The sequence below is a fragment of the Vicugna pacos genome, chromosome 19 (genome assembly GCF_048564905.1).
Source record: "Vicugna pacos chromosome 19, VicPac4, whole genome shotgun sequence".
NCBI lineage: Eukaryota > Metazoa > Chordata > Mammalia > Artiodactyla > Camelidae > Vicugna > Vicugna pacos.
In genome coordinates this window covers 4,481,923-4,503,058 of record NC_133005.1, presented here as the reverse complement: position 1 = coordinate 4,503,058, position 21,136 = coordinate 4,481,923, and the positions used below count along the sequence as shown (strand labels likewise).

The 21,136-nt window shown below is 48.0% G+C and overlaps 1 protein-coding gene across 2 annotated transcripts in view; it reads left to right on the top strand.

Annotated features, from left to right (window-relative positions):
* Nucleotides 1-21,096, top strand: part of KAT14 (lysine acetyltransferase 14) — a 29,983-nt gene extending 8,887 nt beyond the window's left edge. Inside the window, exons 4-10 of one of the 2 annotated variants that reach the window (XM_031674432.2) lie at nt 750-931; nt 2,313-2,729; nt 2,846-3,414; nt 15,614-15,750; nt 16,615-16,790; nt 18,059-18,249; nt 20,398-21,096. In XM_031674432.2, the coding sequence (XP_031530292.2) occupies nt 750-931; nt 2,313-2,729; nt 2,846-3,414; nt 15,614-15,750; nt 16,615-16,790; nt 18,059-18,249; nt 20,398-20,571 (1,846 nt within the window). In that variant the 3' untranslated portion in view covers nt 20,572-21,096. The remainder of the gene's footprint in view (nt 1-749; nt 932-2,312; nt 2,730-2,845; nt 3,415-15,613; nt 15,751-16,614; nt 16,791-18,058; nt 18,250-20,397) is intronic. The other variant, XM_072943722.1, reaches the window with a different exon arrangement.
* Nucleotides 21,097-21,136: the final 40 nt, after the last annotated feature.

Below are 21,136 nucleotides of genomic sequence, written 5' to 3'. Positions count from 1 at the left end.
AAATACTTAGGAGTGAAATTGTTGGATCATACGGTAGTTCTATTTTTAATTTTCTGAGGCATCTCCATACTGTTCTCCATAGTGACTGCACCAGTTTACATTCCCACCAACAGTGCATGAGGGTTTCCTTTTTTCCACATCCTTGCCAGTATTCATTATTTGTTGTCTTTTTAATCATAGCCATTCTCACAGATGTGAGGTGATACCTCAAGGTTTAGATTTGCATTTCACTAATGATTAGTGATATTGAGCATTTTTGCATGTGTTGTTGGCCATCTGCATTTCTTCTTTGGAAACGTGTCTGTTTAGATGATCCTCTGCCCATTTTTATTTTATAGTTGAGTTGTTTGTTTATTTTGATGTTGAGTTGTATGTGTTCTCTGTGAGGCCTTTTTTTTTTTTTAAGGTTTTGGATACTTTTTAACTATTGAGGTATAGATGATTTGCAGTGTTGTATTAGTTTCAGGTGTTTAGCAGAGTGATTCAATTTTTTATATATTCTTTCAAATTCTTTTCCATTAAAGATTATTACAAGATACTGAATATAGGTCCTTGCGCTTTACAGCAGGACTTTGTTACCTTTTTTATACATAGCAGTGTTTACCCAGAGCCTCTCTCATCTGATACAGTCTTTCCTACAAAGGTGTGGGAGGTTCCCTAGTGATCACGGATTTGGAGTCAGTGAGTACATTTTCTGTATAAGGATAGAATTGAAAAGCCAGTAACTTGTACAACCTTGGACTCGGCAGGAAGAAGACTTCAACCTGGTGGAGTACGGTGGCGGGTTGCCTCAGCGTGGGCAGCCCCATGTACTTCCGCTCGGGTGCTCAGGAGTTCGGAGAACCAGGGTGGTGGAAACTGGTGCACAACAGGCCCCCGACAATGAAACCTGAGGGAGAGAAGCTGTCTGCCTCCGCTTTGAAAGTGAAAGGTACTGTTGTGGGCGCCACCAGCCAGACCTAGGCCAAGCAAGTGCAGAGACAGTCCGCCCTGCCTCCCTGGAGCTGCTCTGCGCTGCAGTTTTATTCTGACAGTTTTTTATGCCCTAAATAAATATTACACACAAAAAATTTTATCACTGTACAATTAGGTTACCAGTTTTATAAATTTCTTTTGGTGTCTGAAAGATTCTCTATTTTCAATCTGATTGTTTCTAATTTTTTTATTGTAGAGAATTTTAATTCTATGCAAACGTGAAGAGAGTAATGTAGTGAATCCCCAGGTACCTTTGTCTTCACTCCATCAGTTAACTGCTGGCAGTCTCGTTTTATCCAGACCCCTGGGTACTTTCTTCCAACCCTCCACCCATCCCCACCCTTGGATTATTTAGAAGCAACTCCCAGGTGTTAACTGTTTCCTTTTTAAATGTCTCACTACGTGTCTCATAGCCACAAGGACTCTCTTTTGTAGCCCAACCATAATGCCATTTTCACAGTTAAAAAAAAATAACTAACTCATTATATCACATATTGATCTGATTTTTTTAATCTAAAAAGTTTTTAATGAGTTTTAAAGAATTTTTAAATATAATTGGGACAAATCAAATAGTACTGAAGATATGAAGTCTGAGAGTCCCCCCTACACCCACCCTGCCTGTAGTTTCACTCTCCAGGGAGCCACTGTTGTCGCTTGTGAACACTTTTAGCAGTCGTGTCTGCATCTTTAAGCATTTTTTTAATTAAAAAACCAAAACATGAACTGATTCATACCATCGTACCGTTCTCCGCTTTTTCCCTACTTACCAGTATACCTTGCACATCTTTTCGTAACAGTACATGTAGATCCACCCTATTTTCTTTTATTTCATTGCATTCCATTGAATGGCTGTATGATGATAAACCATTACCCTTTTGATGAGCATTTTGGTAATTCCTACCCTTTTTCATTGTTATTTAAACAGTACTACAGTTGAACATGTTTGCCTTTTTGTGTGTGTGGTAAATTCCTGGAAATAAGTTGCTGTATCAAAGGGCATATTCATTCAAAGTTTTAATCATATTGCCAAATTACCCTCCAGAAAGTTGTAATAAAATTGTTGCCCTACCAGAAAGTCATGAAAATATCCATTTCCCTATGTGGTTGCTAAGCATTAATACACTTTGAATGTTTACCAATTCCAGTAGGTGAAGGATGGTACCTCATTGTTTACATTTGCATTATAATGCCTTTTTCCTGGTTAAGAGACATCAGAGTCTTAGTTCAGGGCATTCATTGAACATTTCTGTATTTCGAACATGCTAGTAGGTTCAAATGAATAAGAAGCTAATGTTGAGTGGATATTTAAAACTCGGATGTTTACTCTTTCCTCACAGCCTCAAAACCAACGTTAGATCCCATCATTACGGTTGAGGGACTTAGAAAACGGGCGAGTCGGAATCCCGTGGAGTCAGCCATGGAGCTGAAGGAGAAGAGGTCTCGGACTCAGGAGGCGAAGGACATCAGGAGAGCCCAGAAGGAGGCGGCGGGCTTTCTTGACCGGAGCACTTCTTCCACGCCCGTCAAGTTCGTGAGCCGAGGCCGCAGGCCGGACGTGATTCTGGAAAAAGGAGAAGTGATAGACTTCTCATCGCTGAGCTCCTCCGACCGCACCCCGCTGACAAGCCCGTCTCCTTCCCCATCCCTGGATTTCTCTGCCCCGGGCACCCCCGCCTCGCACTCTGCCACGCCCAGCCTGCTCTCCGAAGCTGACCTCATTCCAGACGTGATGCCGCCGCAAGCCTTATTTCACGGTAAGACTGAACTTTCTCGGGTCTTTTCTCGTGTGTGTGGGCCCCGACGGAAGCGTGGAGGTTTTCCCTGGTGGGCGGTGGGTCCCACGTCCTCTCCTGCTCTGTGCTCCACTCAGATGACGACGAGATGGACGGCGATGGCGTCATAGACCCTGGGATGGAGTACGTCCCGCCCCCTGCAGGGCTGGCCGCCTCGGGGGCCGGGGTCGGGGGCCGAAAGAAGGTCAGAGCCCCCGAGCAGATAAAGCAGGAGGTAGAGAGCGAGGAGGAGAAGCCCGACCGGTTGGACATCGACAGCGAAGACACGGACTCCAACACATCCCTGCAGACGAGGTCTCGAGAGAAGAGGAAGCCGGCGCTGGAGAAGGACCGGAAGCCCCGGGGGCCCAAGTTCACCCCCGTGAGCATCTACGAGGAGAAGCTGCTCCTCAAGAGGCTGGAAGCCTGCCCCGGGGCCGTGGCCATGACGCCGGAGGCTCGGCGGCTGAAGCGGAAACTGATTGTCAGGCAGGCGAAGAGGGACCGCGGCTTACCGCTCTTCGACTTGGATCAGGTTGTCAATGCCGCGCTCCTGTTAGTGGATGGGGTCTATGGAGCCAAAGAAGGAGGCGTTTCCAGGCTTCCGGCTGGACAAGCCACGTACAGGACGACCTGTCAGGACTTCAGAATCCTTGATCGCTACCAGGTGAGTGTGAGTCACGCGCTCCAGCTCCTAGGGCTGCGCAGAGGCTGCGGGGAAAAATGGCAAGGGACCGAAGTACAGAAATTGCTGGGCTGTGTTTACACTGTGAACCTCCCTCAGTACATCTGGGTTTGGTTTTTTGTTTTCCTTTTGGGAATTGTAGGCAGAACCTAGACGTTTTCTTTGCATCTCTTGGTCCCTGAGGGTGGCTGTACATGGTTTGTGTAGACCTTGATTGATGGGTTTGTTGAGGGCATACAGGGTACTGGACACTGTGCTGAGCAGGTGTGGACAGCTGTGTAGGTAGGAGACACACTGTGGGAATAGCAGCCAGGGGCCGCGTGGTTCAAGGATGTTCAGTGGAGCCCGGTCTGTGCTCCCGGAACGGTCAGTTCTGCCCAGAAGCGAGACTCCGCCTTCCCACAGAAGGAATGCGTCTTCTCCCCTGACTTTGCTAGCACTGACCAGCCCTTTTGACTTATCTAATGGCTGTAAAATGAAATCTTGTTTTTTACTTACTTTTCTTTGATTACAGGTGAGGTTAAACATTTTTCCTGTTTCTTGGTTGTTTCTCTGTGTGAATTTCCTGTTCAGATTCTTTGCTTATTTTCCCATCTTCTTCTTCGGAAATGAGGGGGTTTGGTCTTTATTGCCAGCGTGCTGATGTTACTCAGTGACGTTCCCCGTGTGGGGCTTTTGTTTCCGGGTGCCGGGCCTTTGGCGTGTGGGCCTTTCCATTTGAAATGCTCCGTCTTGAGTTCTGGGGTTTCCTATCTTCTGTTTTCTCTGTTCTGTCTGTCCAGAGCACCCCTATTATTCACCGGCCAGCTCTGCCTCGCAGCGTGAGAGCAGCAGAGATGATGTGTAATGAATGGGTGTGGCTGTGCGCTGGTAAAACTGTTCACTAAAGCAGGCTGGGTTTGGCCTCTGGGCTGTACAGTTTGCCTAAGACCTTTACTCTAGCTAGATCTCCGTAATTTTCTTTTTCCCCCTATTTCCCAACTTTCCTTTCTTGCGAATTAGTAACCTGCCTGCTACATCCTAGGAGCCCAGTAGGGAGGGCCAGGAGCTGACCGTTCAGTTGTCAAACTTCCTCTGAGTCTCCCTATTTTCAGGGCACGACTTCCACCTTTAGCTGCAATCTCTCTTTGGAGCTTCCAGAGTCTAGTCGGCCTGTGGAGGAGGAGGTTACTTCTGACTGCGGGCAGCAGACATGTGAGAGGAAGCTTTAACCTCTTAACTAAATAGACACTGAGTCCCGTAGTCCTCCTGCCCTCCCTCAGCTCAGGACCTGATAGCTCCCGGGCTGCGCTTCCCCAGCTCTGGTGCGTCAGCTGCTGGCTCCAGGCCAGTCTTCGCTGCTGCCTTAGCTCTGGGCTCTCTGTGGTCTGAGTCATTTGCCGTTTATTCATATGCTTCTGTTGCAGTCAACTGCTCACCTGTTCTTTGTTGTCATAGGTTTGTCTTTTTAATCTCAATACTTAATTCTTTAAATTGTGAAATGCGTCACACTCATAGAAGAATGCATAGAATGCGTAGATCCCATGGGTATAGTTCAGAGGTTAATGAGGTAAATACCTACGAATCTAGCCCCCAGGTTGACTCAGGACAGAGGTCCTTCTGTGCACTCCCTGCTCCCCCCAGAGGGAGTCACCCTCTGACTTTCAGCATTAATCATTCCTCTGCCTTTTTAATGTCTTTATCCCCTAAACTATACTTCCAGGTTTGTTTTTTTTTTCCCAAAAAATAAGTAGAAAGCACAGATGGAGCTGCGTAAGGAAATCGCTGCTGCTGAAGGCACGACAGGCTTTGTGGTGCCGCTGCTGTAGACTGAATTGTGTCCCCAAAAGCTTATGTTGATGTCCTGATCCCCGGTACCAGTGAATGTGACCTTGGTTGGAAATAGGGCCTTCTTAGGTGTAAGTAAGTAGTTAAGGTGAGGTTACACTGGAGGAGGGGTCAGGGCTTAATCCAATGTAACTGGTGTTCTCATAAAAAAAGAAGACAGAGACACACCAGTGAGGACGCCATGTGGTGACTGAGGCCGCAGCTAGACTGATGTGTCTGCAAAGCTGGGACACCAGGTGTCCCAGAAGCCAAGAGAAAGGATGAACAGATTGTCTTCCAGAGCTTCAGAGAGAGCGTGGCCCTGCTGGCACCTTGATTTCTGACTTCTGGCTTTAGCACTGTACGAGGATAAATCTCTGTGGTTTCGAGCCATCCTGTTTGTGGAGCGTCGATGAAGCAGCCTAAACAGTCCCGCTCTGGCTTCAGCTGCCATGAACCCCGCCTGGGGAAGCTGGTGGTCAAGGTCATTAGGAAGTCCTGGGATGCACGAGGCCCTCCACTGTCCGAGACCAGTGGGCTGCAGTGTGTACCGGGGGACGTGCAGAAATCCGGTCGGGGCCGTGGGGTCCCTGTTCTGCTTCAGGGTTGACGTGCCTCCCTCCAGCTTGTGGGAGGTCGGGGCGGTTATTCGCGAGGTGAGTGTCCTCAGCTGAGCCAGGGAGTGCATTGGGGGAGTGGGGGATCTCATAGTGCTCCATGAACCAAGCTGAGCACAGACGAGGTCCTGGGCCAAGACTCCATGGTTTACCAGACGGACCAGCGCGGCAGGGACTTGATGACAGTAGCTTCAGGGTGTCTGCCCCTTGAGTCACACTCGTCACTCTGTACTGGCCACCCACTGTGGCCCTGGGATCTCCCCTCGCTAGAGCCGCATGTGTTGGGCCTCTTGTTTCCTGCGCCCCATCTTTACCTTTTTGTAGGGTTACTCCTTTCTTTTCGTGAGGCACATTCTAGTGGCTCCCCGAGGAAAGCTGCCTGCGGAGTAAAGTATGGGACGTTGTGTGTCTGGAAAGGCCTTGAACAGAATCCCAAGCCAGTGGTGGGTAGAGCTGAGAGCCCACCCCACAGCGGTGCTGGAAGGAAGCCGGCAGTGGAGCAGTGCTTCCAAGTTATGAGGGAAGACGAGCTTGGTCCTGGACCTCTGTAACAGCCGCGTTAGCGAGGTGAGTCCTCTGTTGAGGACCCCCAGGGTCACATCCTTCAGATCTGGCCTCTTGGACTAGTCAGAGTCCTTGTAGAAGGATCTTCGGTCTCAGAACCCTTGTTGCCACCTGGGGAAGGGGGTCTCAGCCTTTAGCCTTTTGGGCGCTCAGACCTCAGCGCTCCGTGAGCTGCCCCACCCAGAGCCCAGTTCCACCTTCTAGAGGTGGGACCTCCAGACCCCGGTGGGGGGGCAGCCCCCCAGCAGCAGGTGGCGGGAGTGAGACTTGGGGATCTTCCTGCCCCGCACACAGCTTTTACCTGGTCCTTCTTTTGCTGCCTCGTTTATTCCCAGTTCCAGAGAAATCTGGTGCTGCCACCTGGGCTTCAGGAGGGTTCTGCAGAGCAGATGGGGCTGGTTCTCACTTTACCCAAAGCCAGCTAGGGATTTTGGCTTTAAATCTGTTATTTTTTGTCCATCTGCTTCCCAGTTACTCTTGTTTCTTCTGATCTTTTTGTTCTTGTGTGCCCGCCTTTTGTCTTTTTTTAAGCCTTCTATAGTTGTCACGGGGTTTGGGGAGGGAGTAAAATTGGATGTTTATGTTTAACCCCCTGGAATTTCAGTGTCATTTTAATGCAGTTATACAGGGGAGCAGCTATGAATGTGTTTGTTCAGTCCATTCTCTGTCTTGTTTTCTGGTCAATAAATAACTCTTAGTTTTCAGATACATGGAAATTTTTAAGGTATCTTTTAGTAATTGATTTATCTTCTTGTCAAATTACAGTGCAGTCAGAGAAAATAGTCTTAATGTGATGTTGGTTCTTTGCTGTAGTAAGAAAATTATATGTTCTATTTTTATTCTTCTCATGATCCTAATTTAAGATGAGTATTTATTTCTCTTTTTTTTTGAATGTTGTGTGATCTTCCCCTGCAGACACAGAGGTACCTTTGCATGCACTCATCCGTCTTTTGTCTTTTGTGTTGCTTATTTAGGTAACAGTGAGTCTCAGTAAATTGTTTATTCAGTCTTACTTCCCATTCTTCCTAGATTAAATTCTTGCTAAAGTGCTTCCTCTAAGAGTTCTTTAAAGTATGGGCTTTCTGAGGTTAATTTGAAAAACCTGTAGCCTAAGAAGGTCTTTCACTCTTGCAGTAAAATGATAGCATAGCTGGATATAAAATTGTAGTTTTGCTTTTTCTTAACATTGTAAAATTATCACTCCATTATTGTCTTGCATATAGTGTTGTTCCTGAGAGCCTCAGTGTCAATCTTATTCTTGTTTCTTTGTTGATTGGTGGCCTCCTTTTTTAGTCTCCCATGTCCCAGAAGCTTTCAGAGTTTTCTTTTTGTTTTTGATCTTTATTTATATTCATGCATTTTAAGTGGGTTTTTTTTTTCTCATTTATCTTGCTTGACAGCTCCTCTCAGTTACAGGTGTCAGACATATTTCTGGATTTATCCTGCGTGTTCTGTGAACTGCTTGGATCTGTGGTTTTGGTTTGGTGCCTGACTAACTTGGGGAAATTCTCAGTCATTATTACTTCACGTGTTTCTCCTGTCCTTTCTCTCTCCTTCTGGTATTCCCATTGTGCATACATTTCCCCTTTTGCAGTTGTACCACAGTTGTTGAAATTCTGTTCTGTTCTGGGTTTTTTTGGCCCTTTTTCTCTTTGCTTTTCAGTTTTGGCAGCTTCTCTTGACACGTCCTCGAGCTGAGGGAGCCTTTCCTCAGCTGTGTCTAGTCTCCTGATGAGCCCATCAGAGCCATTCATTTCTGCTACAGTGTTTTTGATTTCTAGCATTTCTTTTTTATTCTTTCTTAGAATTTCCATCTCTCTGCATAAATCACCCATCTGTTCTTGCATGTTGTCTCCTTTCCATTAGAGCTCTTAACATAGTAATCATGGTTATTCCCAGCTTAATAACTCCAACATCTCTGCCTTATCTGAGTGTGGGTCTGATGCTTGCTGGCTCTTCAAACTGTGTTTTCTGCCTTTTAGCTCGCTTTGTGATTTGTTGTTGAAAGCCAAATACAAGGTCCTGGGTAAAAAGACTGTGGGAGATAGGCCGTAAGCGATGTGGCGGTGAGGCTGGGGGAGGTTCTAAAGCCCTGGCGTCAGTCTCCAGCCTCAAAGTGAGCTGTGCTCTTGGGCTGTGGCTTCACCACGAAGTCTCTGTTTCCCCTCCCTGCTTAGGTAGGACAGGGTGGCTTGGGTATTCCCTTCCCAGGTTCCCAGAGCAGGTTAGGCTCTGATCAGTCCACAGTGGGTCAGGCTGTGGCAAAATAGTTTCTCCTGAGGGCAGCCCTGTTAAGCAGCTCAGACACTTGCCCCTCCTCCCACGGAAGCAGGACGGGAGTTTTTCATCTCCGGGGTGAGGACTGTGGTGGAGCTCCTGGAGGGGACACCCACACAGATGGGGCCTCCCTGGAGTTCGTTCTCAGACTTGTCCACGCCGAGCCTCCAGCTCCACATCAGTTTTAGTTGAGGTTTTCCTACCCCAGCACTGCTTCCTGAGGCTTCTTGCTCCTTTGGGCTGTGAGCCTGTGTACCCGCCTGTCTGTCTCCAGGCTAGGGGATGGGTTGCCCTGTCACCTTGCTTCTCTGCTGGATCTGAGAAGAGCTGCTAATTTTTAGTTTGTCGTCGGGATGAAGTGATGACTTCTAAGCTGCTTACGTGGAAACCAGAAGTCCTTTGATACATCTTTAAAGTTGGGAAATTCCTCATAACTGCTTCTTTACATGCATTCCTCCTGCATTGTTTCCCCTCCCCTTCTGGACTCCTAATATGGATGTTGATACCATTTGTTTCTTTCTCTCTTCTTTTGTTTTTTTGAAGTGACCTATTCTTAACATCATTTGTTCAGTGCTTTACAAGCAGACCTCGGAGATATTGTGGGCTGGGGTCCAGACCACCACAGTAAAACAAATACAGTAAAGCAACTCATGTGAATGTTTTGGTTTCTCGGTGCATGTAAAGTTCTGTTTATACTATACTGTAGTCAATTAAGTGTGTAATAGTATTATCTGAAAAAGCAAACAATGTGCATACCTTAATTTAAAAATTCTTTATTGCTAAAAATGCTAACCATCATCTGAGCCTTCAGGGAGTTGTCATCATTCTGCTGGTGGGAGGTCTTGCCTTGGTGGTGACGGCTGCTGAAAGTTGGGGTGGCTGTGGCAGTCTGTTAAAGTAAGACAGCAGTGCAGTTTGCCCCATCGATGGACTCTTCCTTTCACAAACCATTTCTCTGTAGCAGGCAGTGCTGTTTGACAGCATTTTACCCACAGTAGAACTTCTTTCAGGATTGGAATCAGTCCTCTCAAACCCTGCTGCCGCTTTATCTACTACATTTGTACAATATTCTCGGTCCTTTGTTGTCATTTCAACAACATTCACAGCGTCTTCACGAGGAGTAGTTTCCATCTCAAGCAACCACTTTCTTTGCTCGTCCAGAAGAAGCACCTTTTCCTCCGTTAAAGTTTTATCATGAGATTGTAGCAATTCAGTCACATCTTCAGGCTCCATGTCTGATTCTGGTTCTCTTGCTGTTTCCACCACATCTGCAGGGACTTCCTTCACTGAGATCGTGAAACCCTCAAAGTCATCCGTGAGGGTTGGAGTCAGCTTCTTCCAGACACCTGCTCATGTTGGTATTTTGCCCTCTTCCCATGAATCATGAATGTTCTTACTGGCATCTAGAATGCTGACTCCCTTCCAGAAGGTTTTCAGTTTACTTTGCCCAGATCCATCAGAGGAATCACTGTCTATAGCAACTGTGGCCTCACAAAATCTGTAATAAGATTTTAAATAATCTAAATAATAATTTAAAGTTGAAATGACTCCTTGGCCCAGGGGCTGTAGAGCTGATGCTGTGCTAGCCGCATGGAAACAGCACACACCTCCTTGTCCATCTCCATCAGAGCTCCTGGGTGAGCAGGTGCACTGTCAGTGAGCAGTAATATTTTGAAAGGAATCTTTTTCTGAGCAGTAGGTCTCAACAGTGGGCTTTAAATACTTAGTAACATGTTGAAAACAGATGTGCTGTCATCCAGGCTTTGTTGCTCCATCTAGAGAGCGCAGGCACAGTGGGTGAGCGTCACTCTTACGGGCCCTGGGGTTTCGAGAATGACAAATGAGCACTGGCTTCAACTTTAAGTCACCGTCTGCATCAGCCCCTAACAAGAGAGTCAGCATGTCCTTTGCAGCTCTGAAGGCACTGACTTCTCTCCAGCTATGAAAGTCCTGGATGGCATCTTCTTCCAACAGAAGGCTGTTTCGTCTGCACTGACAGTCTTGTTCAGTGTAGCCGCCTTCATTCATCATCTTAAGCAGATCTTCTGGAGAACGTGCTGCAGCTTCTGCATCAGCATTTCTGCTTCACTTTGTGCGCTGATGTCAAGGAGGCGGCTTCTTTCCTTAAACCTCTTGAACCACCTTTGCTGGCCTCACATTTTTCTTCTGCAGCTTCCTCACCTCTCTCAGCCTTCATGTTACTGAAGAAATTTATGGTCTGGCTCTGGATGAGGCTTTGGCTTAAGAGATTGTGGTGGCTGGTGTGATCTGTCCAGACCACTTGGACTTTCTCCATGTCAGCCACAAGCCTGTTTTGCTTTCTTATCATTTGTGTGTTCAGTGGAGCAGCACTTTTTTCAAGAACTTTTCCTTTGCCTTCACAACTTGACTGTTTGGCAGTCAAGTCTTGGCTTTCGACATGCCTTCCTCATAGGCTTAATCGTGTTGAGGTTTTGATTGAAAGTGAGAGACATGAGACTCTTCCTTTCACTCAACCACTTAGAGTCCACTGTAGGGTTATTAAGGCCCAATTCCACTGTTGTTGTGTCTCAGGGAACAGGGAGGCTGGATTACAGGGAGAGAGACGGGAACAGCCAGTCTCTGGATCAGTCAGAACATACACAGCATGTATCCATTAAGTTCGTTGCCTTATAAGTGTGCAGTTCATGGCGCCCCAAACAATTACAGTAGTAACATCAAAGACCTCTGATCACATAACAAATATAATACTGAAAAAGTCTGAAATATTGCTAGAATTACCAAAATGTTACACAGAGACACAGAGTAAGCGATCACTTTTAGAAAAATGTCACCAACAGACTTGAAGAAAATGAGGCATGCGTGTATTTCAGAGCTTGCTCAGAGCTTGCATGTTTAGTATCTGGGAGCGAGTAGGAGATGACTCGTAACTGCTCGTTCCTGCTTCTGGATGCCGTCATTCTTGGTGCCTATTTATTATGCTTTTTGGGTTGTTGGTTTTTTGTTTTTTGTTTTTTTGGTAACAGCTTTATTGAGGTACAATTCACATAACAGACAATTCAGCCATTCAGAGTGTACACTTCAGTAGTTTCTAGTCTGTTGACAGCGGTATAACCAGCATAATCAGTTTTAGAACATTTTCCTCACCCTAAAAAGAAACTCTGCCCTTCGCTGCAGTTCAGCCCTCTGTCTGCACCCCCATAGGTATACTTTCTCTGTCCTTTGGCCTCTTCTGGACATTTCACATACATGGATTCGCATGAGGTATGGTCTTTTCTGATGCCTTCTTTCACTTGGCGTAATGTTCTCAAGGTTCATCCACGTTGTAGCGTATGCTAGTAACGATTTATTCCTTTTTGTGGCCGAGTAACATTCCATTGTATGGATATGCCACATTTTGTCGATCCATGCAGCAGTTGACAGGCATTTGGGTTTCCACCTTTTGGCTGTTACGAATAATGCTGCTGTGGATACTTGTGTGAGAGTTTTTGTGTGGACGTACGTTTTCACTTCTCTTGCATGTGTACCCAGGAGTGGAGTTGCCTGGTCAAATGACAATGTTGTGTTTAACTTGTTGGAGAACTGCCAGGCTGGCTTGACTGGCAGTGACACGCCATTTGATACTCCCCCAGCAGTGTGTGAAGACTCTGGTTCCTTCGCGCATCCCCAGTTCTCGCGTGTCATCTTCTGTCTTTGGCTTCTAGCTGGCCTGGTGGGCGGCAAGTGCTGTCTCATTGTAGCTCTGGTTTGCATTTCCCTGATGACTGCTTGGTGTGCTTTTTGAAATCCTTGTCTGTCGAGTTAGTTAATTCTGCCTTTTTCCAGTATGGTTTGTTTAGTTTATCCTTCTTTTGTTGTCTTGTGATCCGTATTCACGTCTTGAGTCTTTTCCCTGTCAACTCATTTCCCCTTTGTCTCACCTGCCGCCCTTGCTGGTCAGGTACACCTGGAGGGAGGGCAGGAGCCTGGCTCCTGGCTTGTCCTCTCTGGACAAGTTTTGCAAAATGGGAAACTCAGGGCTCAGCCATTCCCATCGTCACCTTTCTCTAGAATCCGCACCCTCACCTCAGGGAACCTCCCGGGGTGTCTGGCCTGGAGCTCCTTGGTACCTCCCTCTGCTGTTACTGCCTGCGGTCGTGGGGAGCTGGGGCTGGCTGACTGGGGTACCCACCTCAGGAAGTTTCTCTGCTGCTCTGGTTGATGCTTGCTGGGGAAGGTGGCCGAGGTCTAGCAGAGCAGAGCTTGGGAGGGGGAGTGGCCTGACCCCCGGGCCTGTCCCCAGCTTTGGGCAGAGCCTTTCTCCGCCCTGGCTGCCCTCACGGGTACCAGCCCCCATCCATCCCCCGGGGGTTCTCATAGCCCTTCTGTCCCATCTTCCTTTCACTTTTGAGGCATCTGTCAGGTTAGGTTTGAGGTAGGGACCCAGCAGCCCACGTGGTGCTCCATTTTGTTTAGAACTAGGAGTTTGAAGAAACTCACTTAACAAATTTCCAAACTTATTTGACTTTGAGACACTTTTCCCCCACCACTTTGTCATTCAACCAATGGAAGTTGAATACTTCACATGTGCCAAGCACCAGTCTAGCAGGGGGTGTGCAGTGAATTCAGACAGAGGAGGTGAGCAGGGAGATGATAGTACTGACCAGCCTACCCGCAGGAGCACCTCCCACAAGGTGAGCGCTGTGCTGAGCGCAGAAGTAGACGCCACTTTCTGTGGAGGTGACGCTCTAACCATGTCCTGATCCGCAGGCAGGAGCCGGGCTGAGGTGGGAGTTGTTCAGCGTGTGGCACTGGATCATTTGATGGCAGAGGAGGGGGTGGTGGGAGATATGCCTTGAAGAGAACCCGGCCTGGTCCTGCGGGTCACAGGAAACAAGTTTGAGTTGTAGTCTTCTTTTTCCCCCTGATTTTTATCCTATCTTTTAAAAAATTATTTGTGGGGCTTTTTGTTTTTGTTTTGGGGAGTAATTAGGCTTATTTATTTATTTATCTTAATGGAGGTACTGGGGATTGAACCCAGGACCCTCTGTATGCCAAGCATGCACTGTACCACTGAGCTATACCCTCCCCTACCTTTTTTTTTAAACTCTGTTTGTTTGGTTTTTTTGAGGGGGTAGGTAATTAGGCTTATTTATTATCATTTTTAATGGAGGCACTGGGGATTGAACCCAGGACCCTGTGCCTACAAAGCGTACACTCTACTGCGGAGCTAAACCCTCCTTTGCCTTGAGTTGTGTTCTAAACGTACAGCAGGAGGCCACGTGGGAGTTTTAGTCGAAGGATGTGAATTTATTCGTTTTCAAAGAAGAATCTGACTCTGGAGGTGGCTAGCGTGGGGTAGCGTGGCGGCAGGGAGACCACTAGGAGCAGGGGCAGTGGTCGCGGCAGACGCCGAGGGCGCCCTTGGCTGCGTGAAGCAGGGGCGCTGGCAGGAAGGTGGGGACCGTGTGGCAGCGACGGGGCTTCGCAGGCTCACCCCGGCACATTAACCAGAGGCTGTTTCCTGGGCTCGGTGGCTGGTGTTCTGGTTCTCTTGCTGCGTTACAAGCCACCCCACAACTTAGTGGCTGAAGACAGTAACTATTTCCTATTTCTTCTGAGTCTGAGGGTTCACCGGGCTCACCTGGGTGATTCTCCCACTTGTGCTAAATGAAGGCGGCTGCAGCCTTGTGACTGCACTCTGCTGGGGCTGGGTCCAGGCTGGAACGACCAGGGTGGCCTCTCTTCCTCCGGAGCCTGTCTCCGTGTGGCCTCTCGTCACTCAGTGGTCCAGCCTGGACACCGTGGCTGCTGGGCTCAAAGGGGAGAAAGTGGAAGCCGCCAGTTCTCTTAAGGCCTGGGCTCCGAGGCCCAGGATGTTAACTTCCGCCACTTTCTGATTGGGCAAGCCTGTCCCGGGCCCACCCGGGGAGGGGAGGTGGCTCTGCCTTTTGATGAGAGGAGATACATGTACCTTCAGGCATGGGAGGAAGTGTTGGGCCCATTTGGAAACTATACCACAACTTTGAATTTCAGTTTGAAACTTAAAGTCTGGAAAGAATTTCAGGGCTGGCCTTTGAAAGTGTTGGTGTCCAGTTTGGGAAAGTAATCAGAGCAAATCGTTAAAGAAGAAATTCTTGCTCTCCTTCCAGCTAAGTTATTTTCTAGGCTGAGAGCAAACTGTACAAAAACACCTTAGGTTTCTAAACTTCATCCAGCCCTTGGCAAACCACTTTGTAGATGTGCCTTTTAATCTCCCATCTGAGCTCTTTGCTATAAAACCCTAATTGTCCGTGTTCTGTTACAACATGACTGAGGGCCCTGGAGCAGCTCTGGAGAGCAGGCGTCTCCGCCCGTTCTGCTGGGCCCTCATGAGGAGCAGAGGCCACATCCTCCATGGCGCTCCAGGCAGGCTCTCCCCCATCGTGACTTGTTTTAGGGCCAGTCATCTCCCTCGGTCCTGCTAGCGTCTGATTTACTCAGTAGAGACATATTTTAATGAACCCACACATGAGCACAGCAGTAATGCTTCTGTGACAACAGAGATGGCTCCCAAAACGTGAGCCGTGTGTGTCTTACCTGCTTAATGCTCGTGCAGGTTAATATTTGATGAATGGATTCAAGGTGTGACATGGACAAAATGAAAACTGGAGAAGCTGTAAATCCAATCAGTTCTGCATTTCACTCATTTAAATGTCTTTTAAATTTTTTACATAACTTTAAAATCTTAAAAATTAATTTTGATTTTTAAACGATTACAACCAGGGTTATTTTTTTATTTCCAGTTTTATCCAAAGGTGCCTACGAAGTCTGTCCTGAAACTCGAGCTTTCCAAATAAGTAACGTAGAAAGACCTACTTTCTGACACACAAAAATGTCATTATACTGCTTATCTGTAGAAGTTAAACCAATCTGTTAAGTAGTTTTATTTTTATGTAACTCGTGTGTCTTTCTCACAGACTGCCTTGCCGTCCAGGAAAGGGTTTCGGCACCAGACCACCAAGTTTTTGTACCGTTTGGTGGGATCGGAAGACATGGCTGTGGACCAGAGTATTGTCAGCCCGTACACCTCTCGGATCCTGAAACCTTACATCAGGTGTACAGAGAGGCGCAGTCACGTTGCGTGTCATGGGGGTAACGTTTGTGGTTTTCGAGCCCTGTTCCCCTATGGGAGTGAATAAAGACCAAAACCTGTGAGCTGGCATTGGCAAGGACCGATCTGTGCTCCATGTCCGGTCTCATCCTTGGCTGGTTTCAACTGTACTTTTCTGCACAAAGGATGATCCTTTGAAAGAAACAAGAAAGATAAGATTAAGTTAACTCTGTCCATTGTGATTATCATATTCATTGTTTTGCTTTAAATTTTAAAGCTGTATATATTTAGCAGTTTGTGAAATGAAGAAATGGGAGCCATGTCTCAGTTGGGCCTGTGTCCAGGCTAATGATGAGTGTCCTTGTGTGGGCAGTGCCGTGGCAGCTGAGCTGGCCAGAGAGGCCCCAGCTCTGGGCTGCATGCGGCTGACTGACAGTTGTCTCTGCAGCCCCAAGTCATGTGATCCTCCTTGCCCCGCACTGCCCTTCCCTGAAGACACGTGTGAGCGGGCCCCACTCTCTTCGTCCCCATAGCTGCTGGACCTTCGTCCCCGGGCTCTGTCCTGGGTCCGAGCACTCAAAGCGTTGAATTAGGATGCTGTTTCTGTCTCCCTACTCTGTTCTTAAGGCTCGCCAGCACTAGTAGAGTTCCTGGAAGGTACAGAGGGAGTTAGTCTGACAAATATTAATAGAGTGAATTTTAAATTTCATACCAGAGAAGTATTGTAGCTGTTAAGCTGGCTACCATAAAAAGTAGCACAAATTGATTTAAAATTTCAAGCAGCTCACAGAGTTTGTGTGAATCAAATGGCTAGGAACAATAGGTATTTTTCTTGACTTCGGTTTGTTTACTTTCTGGGTTCTGGAGGCGTGATTATGAGACAAAGCCGCCCAAACTGCAGCTGCTGTCACAGATTCGTTCCCACCTGCACAGGGACGACCCTCACTGGATGCCGGAGCCCGACGCGCCTCTTGATTACTGCTATGTCCGGCCGAACCACATCCCAACGATAAACTCCATGTGTCAGGAGTTCTTCTGGCCTGGTATGTTCTCTCCTCTCCAACTAGGCAAGTCCATTTTCTGTACAGTTCACTTCTGCAGGTTTTAAAATCAGACTGTGTCTTATGACCCCAGAACCTTTACTCATGTGATTTCATTCCGTTTGTCTCTACTGACACCAAAATATTACAATATAAGCACCGTTTTTTCTTAAGATCAAGAAGCAGCCAGCAGTTAATACACAGTGTTTTTGTTTGTTTCTCTTCCCTGTTTGTCCCCACTTCCAGAATAAACAGTTCACCCTGTTTTGCTTCTGTATATGTTTAGATACCAGGTTATGTCCATCAGCAGCACACAGGCTGGCAGCTTGGGCATGTTTGGACACTTTTGATTTTTGTTCAATTATTTCTGTATGTTTTGTTAATTTAGCTGTTCCTTAGAGAGTGTTAGTACAGCCAAAAGTTGTTTTTAAAAAGCCAAATACCCCAACCACAGACTTTGAAAATAAGAACCACCCAATGTGGTTCGTCAGTTTATCAGCCTTAACATTTTATCTGAAGATCAGAGCCACCAGTTAAAGGAACACATTTTCCTTGCTAATTACAGGCACATTCTTTGTGGACCTGTTTCACTGCACTGCTTTGAACTGTAAAGGAAATAAAACAGGTCTTCCAGATGTTAGATGAGATTTCGTCAGGATGAGAGCTGTGTTGCTTTTATTGTCTGAAATCGTGTCACCATGCATGTGGTGGGAGGAGTGGGACGGGAGCAGGAAGGAGCATTCTGGGAGGGCCTGCTACTCCTGCCCCTGCTCAGGATGCCTTCCATACATTAAGCATGGGATCATGCTATATTTAACTCCTTTGTTAAACTAAAATGTGGCCTTTGTACCAAAGAGCTGATCACTTGTCTGTGTGTGAGGTTAAGAACACAGTGACTGGGCGGTCTCAGAGGGGTCTTTCCCTAGCCCTGTGGTCTGGCTGTGTGCCCCTCTCACCCGAGGCAGGCACTGGGGCGGGGACGTTAGGGATGTGCTGGCTGACACATGTGGCCCAGGGCCCGAGTTCAGAGCCAGGTGTGCTGGCTCTGGGCCGTGTGCTCCCGTGCCCACCCCTCCCGCTGCTCTTCTTTTCACGTATGTGTTTAGACGAGTCAATGCTAATTTTGATATTTTCTGAAATTCGCTGTTTCTTGTCTGATCTGAATGTGTGGTGTCTGTGGTAGCGTCTGTCTCCAGCTTGGGTATTTTCAGCGTGCAGGTGGCACTGCTAAGCCCGGTGCCCAGGCGTGACTCTGAGCGTGTCCCCCCCAGGCGTTGACCTGTCCGAGTGCTTGCAGTACCCTGACTTCAGTGTCGTGGTCCTCTATAAAAAGGTCATCATCGCCTTTGGCTTCATGGTTCCCGACGTGAAGTACAACGAGGCTTACATTTCATTTCTGTTCGTCCATCCTGAGTGGAGAAGAGCGGGGATTGCGACATTCATGATTTACCACCTGATTCAGGTATGTTGTGTCTGCTCCTTGTCTCCCCCACCCCCCACCTCGGGCTTCTGAGGGGCCCAGCCGAGGGCTGAGGCTGCTTCCGGGGAGGTGATGCCAGGTGAGAGGAGCCGGTCTCTGTCGTCCATGAGGTTACTGACACACAGACAGAAACCTTCACCCCTGAGAAGGTCACTCCGCAGACCCAGGTTTCAAGGACTTTGTGAGCATGTGTAGTGAATGAAGTAAGGAAGACACCGAAGATGAGCCCAAAGCGCGTGAGCCGCCCGCTGCAGCTGCTGCTGCCCTGGGAGCCCCCCCACCACCGAGCTGCCGAGCCGCCGACACTGGGGTGGAGCTGCGATGTGTGGTTCTTCAGTATTTGCAGACATTTCAACAAAACTGTATCCATCAGTAGTACTTGCGTCCTGCTGATTGGTTTTGGTTTTACTGCCGTTGTTTTCATTGATATGAACCTTCTAAGTAATTTGTCCTTTGGTCTCTGTATCACTTCTTCTTTTTTCTTTGTATCACTTTGAAGAAAGTAGACCATATATTTATCTCCTAACAGAAAAACAGGCAAGGATTGTTTTCCCCAGAACTTTTCTGATAACTGATTTTCTAAGTCCCGTACCATTTGATATGGAGGACTGTGTGTCATGTGGGCAAGATGCCTTAAATAGAGAAAGGAGATGATGCATTGTTTTTTTCCAATTTTTTAATGAAACTAGCTCAGTAATTCCCCAGTGTTGGCGAGAACCTTGAGAACTGTCTTCTTAGAAATTGCTCTCTCCTCTCCTCTCCTGGCAGTTAGTGTGAGCTGCCCCGTGTTGTCTTCACCTGAGACCTTCTCAGTTACCTCCGTGTCCCCCGCCCCCTGTGTCTCTGCCCTCTGTTCACAGAGGCAGCCTCCATGTGTTCACCTCATCCTGGCAGGACGGCCACGGACGTCTCCTTTCTTCACTGCAAGGGCCTGCGTGCAGGGCAGGGATGACATTTTAGCGGCGCAGTTGGTCCTTACTGAGCCTCGCTGGGAGGAGTGTCCATCTTTGTATGTGGGAGCCTGGCCCCCAGCCAGCCAGACCGTAAACGCAGACACAGACGCGGTGCTGCCTGGTCGTCAGCCGTCTCAGGGTGGCCCTGCTGGGACTGTGCCTTTGCAGTGAGTGCACGCTTTTGTCCTCCCTGTGCTGGTGGCTCATCCTTGTCCTAAAAATGCCTTTGGATGCAAAATGTGAGTTGAGCAGAGAAGAGAAGAGATCTGTCTACTTTTTTTTTTTTCAGTGGAGGTACCGGGAATTGAACCCAGGACCTCGTGCATGCTAAGCGTGCGCTCTACCACCGAGCCATACCCACCCTCCGGTATCTGTCTACCCTTGACGGGGGCGAGTCCTCTTAGTATAGAAGCCTTGAGGATCCTGGGATTATAAAATCTCAAGGATCAAGTCCAGGATCTCAACGCCACCCCACTAAAGACCGAGTTCTGAACTTATGTGCCCTTCTGCATGCTTTATCCTCCTTGGTGAACATGAGAACCTCAGGGCTTGCCTGGAGTTGATAGGACCAGTGCTGCTGTCTTGCCCGAGGACAGGCCGATGCTGAACGTGGAAACCTCAGTTGTGTGCCGTTTGGGAGTGAAGAGAGGTGGTCTTGGGTTCAGAAGGTCCACACGGAGTAGTCGGGTTGTAGCACTAAATGGAAGTCTTGATATTTCCTTTCTGACCACATAGTTTAACATCCTTCCTCGTGGGTCTAGGAAGGGGTTTTCACAGTTCCCTTGTAAGCTGAGACCTACTTTGTAAAAGCAGAACTCCTGTTCTCTGTTTCTTCAAGATTGTCACAGTGTTTGGTACTGATTTGTTTGATATATTTAATGTAATTGAAGTATAAAACAGTTGACAACGAAATATTCCCCTTGGCTCTGCTTCAAAGAGGAAGAGCCAGCTTACCATCCACCTCCTTAGTCTCGATGTGCATTCCGGTGAGGGTTGTGCTTGGCAGCAGAGCGGTGTTGGGTGTCCTGCGGTTGCTGGGCGTTACAGTGTCTCATCTTCAGTCCCCATCTCACCAGTTTCCATAACTGACTCCCGACACTTAAAAGAGTTTCCTCACCCACTCATTTTCCCTCCGGCTTTTTCGTTTTCACCTTGTGTTTTTCCGCTCTTTCGGCAGACCTGCATGGGCAAGGACGTGACCCTTCACGTCTCAGCAAGCAACCCCGCCATGCTGCTCTACCAGAAGTTTGGATTCAAGACTGAAGAGTATGTTTTAGATTTTTATGATAAATATTACCCCTTGGAGAGCACAGAGTGTAAACACGCGTTCTTTCTGAGGCTCCGGCGCTGACGTGAGTGCAGCTCTTCGCAGGGAGGCGCATGCACTCAGCAAGAAGGGTCTTCAGGGGACCCACGGCGGGTACCGTCCCCTGTGGGTTCTGATCTCTGCGATGGGACCCCCACCCCCACGTCCCAGCGGAGATGAGAGGCGTGGGCAGCGGGACGAGGAGAGCGCCCCTTCAGAGTCACTGTCCAGCCCTTTCTGGACGGGCCTTCGCCCCACACCTGAGACTCCGCCATCAGGCAAGACCACGGTGTGCTGGCCTCCATCACCCACAGCCGTCAAGCAGGAATTGTCTAGACTGACATCTTGAGGGGAAAGCATCTACCCGCATTTGAAGTGTGAGAAATGTGCCTGAAGGGCACCGTGCTGTCCTGGGGTGGTGAGCGATTATGATGGTAACGTGGTGGGACACCAGCCCATTCCCAGCCGTCATACGTTGTCACTGACCCAGGAGGACCCCAGGGCACGGAGGCTCCATTGTCTCTCCCTGACTCTGGTCACAATCAAAATAAACCCAGTGTTTGTGTCTGAGTCACTTCACCCATTCTCACACGAGCATCTCCCGCCGGGG